The following is an 11,129-nucleotide window of genomic DNA, read 5'->3' as shown; positions in this document are numbered from 1 at the left end:
GTCCCGGAGCTGGGGGATCCCGGGAATGTGGGCCAGGATGAGGAGTGGATCCAGCCCTGCTTTGGGATGGGGCCATGGCCAAGGAATGCGGGGAAGCTCCGGTGGCTCTTCCCATTCCATGAATTATCCTCCAGCCTGCTCCCAGCCTACTCAGCTCCCGAGGAATTTGGGGACCATGGGGCAATTCCCTGTGGCTCTTTTCCATAAATCTGCTGGAAAAATTCCCCCTGGTTTGGTGGGGTGGGAAATGCTGATGGACATGGAAATGGCACCTGGAATTCTCCTGAATCCCACTGGATACAATGGCCACAGATGAGCTTGGATTTCCCACTTGGAAACACCGAAGGAGTGCTGGGAAGCAAATTCCGTGGGAATCTGGGCTGGGAATAACGTGTGGTTCTCCTTGCCGGGAGCTCTGTATCCCAAAACCACTGGAAAGGGAAAAACCCGGGAATACAGAATAGAGGGAAGGCAGCAGCAGCTCCCTGTGAAATCCCTGAATATTCCCAAGTTTCTCACTCCGTGGTTGTGGTGAATTTTCGGGAAGAGCAGGAGGGAGCCGGGACAGAGGGATGCATTATCCACCTGAAATCCAGGCTGACATCACCTCCCCGCTCCCTCATTCCATAATAATTTTGGAGCTCTGGATCCGGAGGCTTTGCCGCTTCCTATGGGCTCCTGGAGGTTTTCCCGGCTGCCAGGACGGAGGCACCGGGAATTTTTATGGAAAGACGGCCGGGGATGAATGGAGTCCAGAAATAGAAAAGCTGGAGCAGCTCCAGAGGGAGGAAATCAGGGAGCCGGGAAGTTTCCCGTGCTCCCAGAGTCGGGATGGGGATACTGGGATGGATGGGCTGGAACACCTGGAAATCTTGGATACCTCACTGGGAAGCTGCTCCCTCTTTTCGTTCGGGTCTGGATTTCTTTTCCCGCTCAAATCCATGGATTGTCCCCTTTTCCAGCCGTTCCCGCAGCTGCATCGCTCCCGAGGGGAGGAGAGGCTTTTCCTGGGAATCCCAGATTCCCGTCCCATGAGGAAATTCCCCCACCCCGCTCTTCCCAAATCCTGGCACCGCGGCCGCTTCAAACCCGTTTGCAAACAGCTGGGAAAACCTCTGGAAAACGTGGAAAATCGATTCCTCTTCCCGGCAGCAGCTCCTAGGTGTCTCCTTCCACGGTTTTCCCGCTTTTCCAGGAGTGGTTTTCCCTTAAATCCGGCTTTTCCCGCTCGGCTTTGCCCCTGCACCGGCGGGGTGGGAAAGAATTCCCTGCTGCAAACGGGGCTGGAGCGACATTCCCAAGGGAATGTCCCGGCGCTCCCAATCCCTTCCCAGAATCCCTCCAGTTGGAAATCCCATGGGATTCAGTGTTTCCCTCCCGGATCCCCGTGCTCATCCTCCCCCGGAGGCTCGGGAAGGGCGGCGATTCCCGAGGTTCTGGATTCCCCGGGCTGCGCTTCCTGCAAGGCCCGAACGGGATCCCGGTGGGAAGAGGGAAGGTGAGGGACGGATCCCATCCCTGTGGAATCCGCTGGGATCCCACTGAAAAAGCAGGAAAAGGTGGATTTGCTGCTGGTTTCGGGGATCGGAGCAGCGGGTGGGGCAAGGAGAGGGATAAACCCCAAAGGGAAGCTGGGAATGTCCTGGAAGGAGCCAGAATTCAAAAAAAAAAGCAGCGAATCCACGTTTTCCTGGCAGGGGTTGTTCCCTGCTCCCGGAGCAGCTGGATTTTAGGGATTGGATGATCCTGGCTATGCCCAGGGGCCTGACTTTTCCATGTGGATATCAATTCCACATTCGTTGTATCCCACGGCTGGGAATGAGCTGGGAATTGCTGCTGCGGAGTCCTGTGATAATGCAGGAGATGCTGGGGAAATTTGGGAATGCTTCCCCAAAAAGATACTTAAAAAAACCTGGAATTTCAATGGGGTGTGAGTTCACCTGAATTCAAGGAAGAAAGGAAAGGAGAAAGGAGGGGAAAAGGAAGGAAAAGGAAGGAAAAGGAGGGAAAAGGAAGGAAAAGGAAGGAAAAGGAAGGAAAAGGAAGGAAAATGAAGGAAAAGGAAGGAAAAGGAAGGAAAAGGAAGGAAATCCTCTTTTTCTCCTCTTTGCTTTTATCCATGGGATGACTAAATCAAAACCTGGGAGCAGGGAATGGGAAGGACGTTGCACAGAGTGGGATTTGGGGATGGGAGCTGTGATACTGCAGGAAAAGGAGGAATTACACAGCAGGAATTACAATAATGTCATTCCTGTTTGCTCCGGCTCCCGCTTAATCCGCCGGGAACTCTGACATTTCCCAAAGAATCCTGCACCTCAGGAAGTTGGGAAAAATGCTGTGCCTTGCCAAAAGCCGGGGATGCTGGATCCTGCAGGAATAAATGGGAAGCAGGATGGGATCCGTGCACGGATGGGAGGCGGATGCGGTCCCACGTTGGGTTGGGATAACGGGAATACGCGATCCCGTTTGAGGTTATCCCAGTGCCAGCGCCGATCCCAACCCAGCTTTTCCAGGAATTTGGGCACTTTGGGGGATTTGAACGTGTTGGAGTTAAAAACTGGGGTGGGGAAGGCAAGGCAGGAGCCAGAGGTTTTCCTCTGGAATTCCAGGGCTTGTGGTGCTCCTTTTCCTCAGGGAATGTGGGCTGGGAAAGAGGAGCTGGGGCTGATCCTCCATTTTCCTCATGGAATACGAGCTGGGAGAGGGATCCATGGGGCTGATCCTCCCTTTTCCTCAGGGAATATGAATTGGGATACGGATCCATTGGGCACTGTTGCTTTTCCTCATGGAATACAAGTTGGGAAAGAGATCCATGGGGTGCTGCCCCTTTTCCATATGGAATATGAGTTGGGAAAGGGATCCATGGGGCATCACCCATTTTCCTCATGGAATATGAGCTGGGAAAGAGGATCCAGGGCCGGATCTGGGGCGGAGCTCCGGCATGGAGCTCATTTGCCGGGATAATTGTATGCTTTGCCCTTAAGCGTATTGATTCGGAAAAGTTAATCAGGACCATTTGGAAGCGCTTCCATGAAAAGCCAGAAAATCCCATTAAACTGATTAAAACTGAATCCATCTTAAATAACCCCCTGCTCCTTAAAAGTGTTGAAACAGGGAATTGTGTTCAAATAAAATTATTTCAGTCAAACACGGCCGGTGGCGGCTCCTGCCTGCCCAGGCGGCCCCGGAATTCTGGGATAACGGGAATGCTGGGAAGGGAACGATTCTCTTTTTCTGGGATGAATCCTTGGCAAGCGAAACTGGGGGTGGTGGGGGAGGTGTGGCCACGTCTAAGGGAGGGGAGGGGCACACCCTTCTCTTTTCCATGGATTTTAGGGGAAAATTCCTCGTGGAAAAGGTTGGGAAGTGCTGGCAGAGCCACCCAGGTATCCCAGTTCCCGGAGGGATGTAAAGCTTGGGAATGTGCTGGGGGAATGGGTGGACATTCCCGGCTGTCTCTGCGCTGGGATTCTGCGGTTTTCCTTCAAAAAGTGATGCTTTGCTTCCGTTTATTCCTGAAACATTGGATCCTGGGGCTGGGGAATATTCCTGGATATTTGAAATGGAAACCTGGGAAGCTCCTGGCAAACGATCCTTAGGGAAGGGCCCAGCTTGAGCTGGAGTCTGGGCTCCGCTCATCCGTGCCGGGGAATCCCCGAGGATTTGGGATGGATGGAATTTGGGTTTTCCAAGCCTGGAGCTGCTCTTCCCGTGGGGAAAGGCGGCAGGAGGAGGCTGGGATAGGGTGGGAAACCCTTGGGATGCGCCTTGGGATCTGCCTTGTCCTTGGAGCCGCAGGGCAGAGCTCCCTGCTGACGTCAGCACCTGGAATGACACAATTCCTTCTGGGAGCAGGGAGGGATGGGGCTGATCCCGACAGTGTTCCTACCCCTGCCGTGTTCCCATCCCAGCATTCCCATCCCTGATGTGTTCCCATCCCAGCATTCCCACCCCTGACGTGTTCCCATCCCAGCATTCCCATCCCTGCTGTATTCCCATCCCAGGATTCCCATCCCTGACGTGTTCCCATCCCAGCATTCCCATCCCTGCTGTATTCCCATCCCAGGATTCCCATCCCTGACGTGTTCCCATCCCATCATTCCCATCCCAGGACTCCCATCCCTGCCTCCCCATGGGATCCACCGAGCTCCCCCTGGCTCTTCCCAAAATCCACCTGCTCTTGGAACGAGTTTGGCTGAAATTCCAGCCTGGAGCATCCAGCAGTGGGAGCTGGTTCTGAGGGATTGGGAAAGCGTTATCCGCCCAGAGTGTGGGATTATCCCTGATTTCATCAATCAGCCGGAGCCCGCTGGGAGATAACTGGGATTGCTCCCAATTTGCTTCCCAATGGATTGATTTTCCCTTTGGAGATTCCATGTCTCCCTCTGGATAAAGCCCGAGGGGGAGCCAGCAATACCCACATCCCTAGGGAAGGATGGGAATGATGGGAATGATAGAAATGATGGGAATGATAGGAAGGATGGGAATTATGCCACTGGCTCCCATCCCGAGCTCCATCGGGGACCGATCCTGAGGGACTCTGAGCATCCCACTCTGGCCAGCCTGAGCTTTGATTCCCCTTTCCCAAAGTTTTCCATTCAGGACGGGCTCGGGCACAGCGGGATATGAAATTCCATGGGGATTTTCTGGAGCTCGGCATGGGAAGTGTGTCCCACGCTCCATGGACACGCCCTTGGCACCGACATTCCCTGCCCAAAATCCCATTTTTGGGGGGCTTTTTCCCACAGGTAAATCCTGTTCGGGAATGTTTGGAAAAGGCCTCCAGGCAGAGGGTGGAATTCTGGGCTGTCCAGGAGCGGGTCCCTGCGGATCAGGATTTTCTGGGAGGCCCCACAGGTGACGGGGCAGGGAAGCGGGAGCGGATGGGAGCCATGGAATCCTTCGGGATGCGTCTGGGGCCGCCTCTCCCCATTCCCGCTGCTCCAGCCGATGTTTCCTCGGGAATGTTGTGCCATTCCCGGTGAGGAAGGATGGATGAGCGTGCTGAATTCCCAGCCCTGACCTCCCGGGAGCTGCCAGGCTGCTTTATCTCCCAGCATTCCCAACAAAGGAGCGGCGGCCGTTTGTCAGCGCCTGCTCCCGACCGCAGGAATAAATCCTGGATCTCTCCTGCCCTCCCTTCCCAAGGCCGGCCGCCGGCCGAGCCCCCCGCGCCGCTCCCAATCCCAAATCCCGGGGAAGCCGGGATAATGGGGAGCCCGTTAGCATCTCCATGGAGCAGCGGGATGCAGGGATGCTTCCTGAATCCACATCCTGCCTTCCCCGCGCTCCCAGGTGCTGTTTGCCGGCCTCGGGAGCAGCTGCGCATCCGAGCGCCAGGAAATCTCCCGCTCCTCATCCTCCCCCCGCCCCGGGGGCCCTGCATCACAAGGCCCGCGGATTTCCTCGGACAGCGGCCGGTGTTTGCCGGGATCCCCGGGAGCTGATGAGGTGTTAATGGGAGCAGGGATCGGGATTGGCGCGCGGGGGGGTCACGGCCGCATCCCGATTTCCCAGGCAGCTGGGAAAAGCGGTGGGAAACAACCCCCCCACCGCGCCGAGCCTAAAAGGAGGGGGGAGCGGGGTGGAAGTTCGGGATGCAGGGATGCCCCAGGGGGCGGGGATGGTGCCTGTGGATTGGGAATGTTATCCTGTTAGGGGCTCTTTTGTGATGGAAGCCGAGGGGGAAGAGGGGCGGGAGTGAAAGTTGTGTGCTCCAGTGAAAGTTGGGATACTCACTGGGGAAACTGGGATGTTTTCTATGGGAATTGGGATGCTCCCTGGGGAAATCGGGGTATTCCGTGGGGAAATCGGGATGCTCACTTGGGAAACTGGGATGTTTTCTATGGGAATTGGGATGCTCCCTGGGGAAATCGGGGTATTCCGTGGTGAAATTGGGATGCTTACTTGGGAAACTGGGATGCTCGCTGTGGGAATTGGGATGTTCCCTGGGGAAATTGGGATGCTCGCTGCGGGAATGGGGATGCTCTGGCCCCCTGGCCCTGGAAGCTGGGATGTGCCTGCACCCTCCCAGTGAGAGCCGGGATAAAGGCCACAGGATAAAGCAGAATCCCGGCGCTCCATCAGGTGAATCCCGGTGGATGAGGACACTCCCGGCACATCCCCAGCGCTATCTCTGGAGATAAGGAGCGGCCGCGGCATTCCCAGGTGGAGCCGGGGCTGATGAGCCGCGCAGGGCTCCCGGCTCCTCTCCAGAGTGGATTTACATTCCCGGTGGGGAGCTCTGGCTCCTCGGCAGAGATTGAATCAGCTGGAAAATGGGGCTGGAAAGGTTGGGAATGGAGACAGGGAGGCTGCTCCTGCAGATAAGCGGAGCCCTCGCCTCTTCCCGATGGGATGAGGGCTGGGTGGGACTGGAGTCACCGCATGGCCCCAGGGAATGGCTTTTCCCGGCTGTAAAGGAGAAGGAAAACCGGGAGCTCCGGCTGTGGGCCCGCTGGATCGGTACCGGCAGAGCTCCTGGGATTTGGGGACATCTCCTCTCCATGACCATTTCGGAGTTTTGGCGAGGAGCGAGAGGAGAAGGGGGAGAAGCTGGAGAAGGGTGGATCCGGGTTGGATATGAGGGGGAAAAAATCCTTCCCTGGGAGGGTGATGAGGCCCTGGAACAGATTTCCCAGAGGAGCTGGGGCTGCCCTATCCCTGGGAGGCTCCGAGGCCAGGATGGAAGGAGCTGGGATGGTGGAAGGTGTTCCATGTCCTTCCCATGGATGGGACGGGATGAGCTTTAAGCTCCCTTCCAATCCACCGTGGAATTCCATGAAATTCATAAAAAAAAATTTAAAAATTTAGAAATTCCAACCTTACGGATATCCCGGGGCGCTCTGCCCCTTGGCTTTTCTCCCACAGGGCTGGAATTGCCCGTGGAAGCTCACGGAAGGACCGGACCCACGTGTGTGCCACGTGCCACCATTCCCGCGGCGGCTCCCAAAATCCCTCGGCGCACACCTGGCCCGGAGAAGGGGGGGGGGCTCTATCCCTGCTCCCAAAAAAAGCTGGAAATAGCAGCAGCTCTGTTGATTCACGACCGCCGCCCTGCCTGCCCCGCTCCGGATCCGAGCTGTGTTTTATTTTAACAATCCTCCCTTTTTCCCGCTGAGCCGAGGGCACACCGAGCGGCCAGGGCTCCCCTGGATATTCCCGGGGGGCCGGGCCAGCTCCTCTTTTCCCCCCCTGGAAAAACAAGCCCGAGGCACAAAAAGCCTTTGTGCGGATCCCCGGGGAAGGGGATGGCACCCTGGGCTGGGGAGGGCGGGAGCCGCCCCGGGAGCCCCATCCCGCGGGGTGATGCCTCCCCGCGCCAGCCCCGGCAGGAATGTTTGCTGTCACCGCAGCCTGCGGCAGGGAAATATTTTCCAAGGGAAAAAAAAAAAAAGGAAAAAAAAAAAAAGCCTCCCAGTGTATTCCAGCTTCCAGCGGCCTCTGTAGCCGTCTTGTTCTGCCGCCGCCGGGACACCAAGCCGGAGGAAGAGAGAGGCAAAGGTGGGAGAGCTTTAAAAAGCTCTGGTTAAGGTTGTTCCACCCTCTGGAAAAGGGATTGGGAAGCTGCAAAACAGCCGGAGCCGCAGGACAGCCGGAGGCAGCTTTCTGGGGGAGAGGGCGGTTTCCCTCCCAATCTCAGCTCCGTATCCCAGTTTTGGGACGGAGAGGGATAACAAACTGTCCTTTCCCGAGTGGAGGATGCTCTCCTTCCCCAAATCCAAGCTCCGAAACCCTGCTCTCCGTCCCAAAACCCGGCGAGGATGCTGCTGCAGCAGCTCGGGCTGGAGCCTGTCCCTGCAGCTCTTTACTCTGGCACCAAAACAAAACGCACTCAGAAAACTGTGAAAAATAAGCCCAGCTCGGGAATGCAGCTGATTGGAAGTTTTTCCAGCGGCGAGTGCCGTCCGATCTGCGGAAAACCGTTCCTGGGGCGGGTGTTGATTTGGGCACTGTTTCCTCGGAGAGGGGGAAAAAAAATTAAAAAAAAAAAAAGAAAAAAAATCGGAGCGAGGTGGGGGGAGAGAGGTTTGGAGCTGCTGCCATCACGGAGCTTTTCCAGCCCTCTGCAGAACGGCTCTTCCCTGGAAATGCGCTGGATTTAACAGCCTGAGGGTGCTGGGCTCAGTGGCCCTAAAAACATTGGATTTGGGAAGCCAAAAATCCTTGGATCCAGTAGCCCCAAAAATGTTGGATTTAGGAGGCCAAAAGCTCTGGATTAAACAGGCCAGAACCATTGGATTAAACAGCCCAGAACCATTGGATTTAGGAGGCCAGAACCATTGGATTTAGGAGCCCCAAACAATTGGATTTTGGAGGTCAAAAACCATTGGATTTCATTGCCCAAATAATTGGATTTAGGAGCCCAAAACCATTGGATTTAGGAGGCCAAAGACACTGGATTTGGCACTCCAAAACCATTGGATTCATTAGCCCCTAAAACATTGGATTTAAGAGGCCAAAGGCATGGGATTTAGTTGCCGAAACCACTGGATTTAGCAGTCCAAAATCACTGGATTTACCAGTCCAAAGGCACTGGATTTAGTAACCAAACCCACCGGATTTCAAGGGCCAAAATCCCTGGATGCAGCAGCCCAAGCCCGCAGGATTTAGGATCCAAAGGCTCTGGATTCACCTGCCTTCCTTGGGCCACCAGCCCAGGGGACGAGGCCCCAGGGGCACAGGAATTCTGATTTTACCAGGAGGGAATCGCTGGCTCTTTTTTAGGGGCAAAAAGTCTTGGAAATATTCTGGATTCTGGCCGTGGGAGCCAGCCTGGCTGGGATGAGCTGTGCCCTCATCCCACTCAGGACAGGCAGCCTGAAATTCCCCGTTTTCCAGCTTTTCCAGGGCTGGAGCAGGTGCCAAAAGCTCCTCCTCAACTCGAGGCCGTTTTTCCATCAGAAAATCTTTATTTTTTCCAGCGGAAACAAAGGATTTCCCCTTGTCTGGCAAAAAGAAGCCGATCCCGCAGTCAAAGCTTCCCCGGATTTTAAAGCCCGAGCTGAAATGGAATTTTTTCCCCCCTGGAAAAGAGCAGAAACGGAACAAAAATATCCTCGCAGGTGGCAGCGACCTGCGGGGCGGCACTGGGATGGGGCGGCTCCGAAATTCCCACCGTGATCCAGCTGCCACCGCGGCGCCGCCGCTCCCTCGTCCCGAGGGACAGCACCGGGATTGTGCCGACCCCGAGCAGATTTATGGGGTGATCCTGGCCTGCTATTAGTGGTCACGGAACCGCAGCCTCCCAGACGGGGCCCGATCCCAAGCTCCCGTGGTTTTCTTGGAAGCGGAGGTCTCCGCTCCGGCTCTTTTGCCGGGGACACCTCATTCCCGGGAAAACGGGGTGCCCTTGGCAGCAGGCTTGCCAGGAGGGGACATGGGGGGTGACACGGAATGAGCGGTGCCGAGCTCGGAGAGGCTCCGTCGGCTATTTATACCCGGAGCGCGGGAATGGAGCTGCTCGGGATAAATGGAGCTATTTTCAAGGTCTTGGCCAGGTCTAACTGGTTTAAACAAGGCCGGGAATGACTCACAGGGCTATAAATGTCCGTCAGAATCCTCGGAGAGGCTGTCTCCGATGGATCTCCTTGGAAAAGCAGCCTCCCGGAGTGCTGAGAAAGCTCCTGTCTCCCTGCTCCGGCACCAAATCCCGGCAATCCCAAAAGGCTGGGGCCGGTGGGACCGGGCCCGTCTCCACCCGTACGGAGGAGATTTGGGGATTTTGGAATATGGGGAATTTGGGAATCGGGTCCCTTAATTCTGCTCCTTGGATAATGTGCTGGGCCCTCCCCGGGGTCACCCATCCCCCTCCCTGGGCGGCCGATTCCCGGTGGGAGCCGGAGCACCTCAGCCAGGCTGGAAGCGCTCCAGCAGCGCCGGGGTTTTGTTGGGAAATAACAGGGAGCTGTTAAATCCCAGGGTTTTGGGAGGAGGCTCCAGGTTCCATTTTCTTCCTGTTTGTTTTCTTCTTGGGAGCCCAAGGACATTTCGGTTTTCAGCAACTGATCATTAAACATCAAAAATATTTCCCGGGATGAACCCAAAACCTGGATATTTCAGCCGGGTGAAAACTCCCCCGCCTGCTGGGAGAAAACATCCACGGCCGGATTTTCCCGGGATGGGGGGAAGACTTTCTTCCCCTCCTTTCTCCGTCTGGGCATCTCCCTGGGCTCATCCTTCTGGCCGTGCCGTGGGAGCTGGGCACGGATCCGTTCGCTCCCGGTTTTCCGCGGCCGGCCGGCTCCTCCGGCCGTCATTCCGGATGCCTGCGCATCTTGTTTATCCAGCAAAACGTGCTGCTGGAAAGCCGGGAATGGGCGTCACGTGGCCCACGGCAAACAGCTGGCAGATGCCCTCTGTTGATTTTGCTCCGGAGCTTTTCCAGAGGCCTCTTCCAAGGGGGTTCTGCCCGTTCCCGCTGTGATCCCATCCCACCACGCCAGGATCCCCGGCCTCAGGCCGGCCTTGTCCCCAGGGAGCGTTCGGAATATTCCCGGGAATATTCCCATGGGGATAACTGCCACCCGCGCCCCATTCCCGGCCGTGGGGCTCGATTCCCATCGGGCTTTTCCAGGGTTTTATTTGATTCCAGAGGCTCCTTCCCTTCATCGGATAATTACAGAGCAAGGAGGAGCGTGGAAACAGGGAGTGCCAGGGCCAGAATTAGGGATGTATCCCGACTGTCTGGATCCTCAGGAATCCCTGTGGATGGAGCCAACCAGCCTGCCCCTGAGATCCCGGGGTTGAAGGGTCCCATTCCAGAGCTGGAAGGACGGATATCCTTGGGATATTAAAGAGGGGGAATTTTTGCATGCTCCCGGCTTTTCCTTTGTTAGCCTTCCTAAGGCCTTGGAAAATCTTTCCCGGAATTAAGCAGCCCCATTTAACGTGGAATCTAATTAGGAGGGACTCGGTTGGAGAGTTCCTCAAACAGTTGAGTCAATATTGGCCGGTGTAATTGTGGGAATTCCCTGCGGAATTCCGGCACCTGTTCCGGAGCTGAGGCTCTCTGGGTGGGGAAAAAGAGGGAATTTTGGTGGCCCCCATCCGGATCCTTCCAGGAGCTTTTCCCAACATATGGAAGTTGTGGGACCTCAGGACCTGGTGCGGGTTCCCGGATTGGTGCT

The 11,129-nt window shown here is 56.1% G+C and overlaps 1 protein-coding gene across 1 annotated transcript in view; it reads right to left on the bottom strand.

Annotated features, from left to right (window-relative positions):
* Nucleotides 1-10,259, bottom strand: part of SSTR4 (somatostatin receptor 4) — a 17,342-nt gene extending 7,083 nt beyond the window's left edge. Inside the window, exon 1 of the mRNA XM_015620400.2 lies at nucleotides 10,083-10,259. Within this exon, the coding sequence (XP_015475886.1) occupies nucleotides 10,083-10,259 (177 nt within the window). The remainder of the gene's footprint in view (nucleotides 1-10,082) is intronic.
* Nucleotides 10,260-11,129: the final 870 nt, after the last annotated feature.

Source organism: Parus major, chromosome 3 (genome assembly GCF_001522545.3).
Source record: "Parus major isolate Abel chromosome 3, Parus_major1.1, whole genome shotgun sequence".
Taxonomy (NCBI): Eukaryota; Metazoa; Chordata; class Aves; order Passeriformes; family Paridae; genus Parus; species Parus major.
Note: the sequence above shows the minus strand (reverse complement) of the source record. Positions and strands in the feature narration are given on the sequence as shown.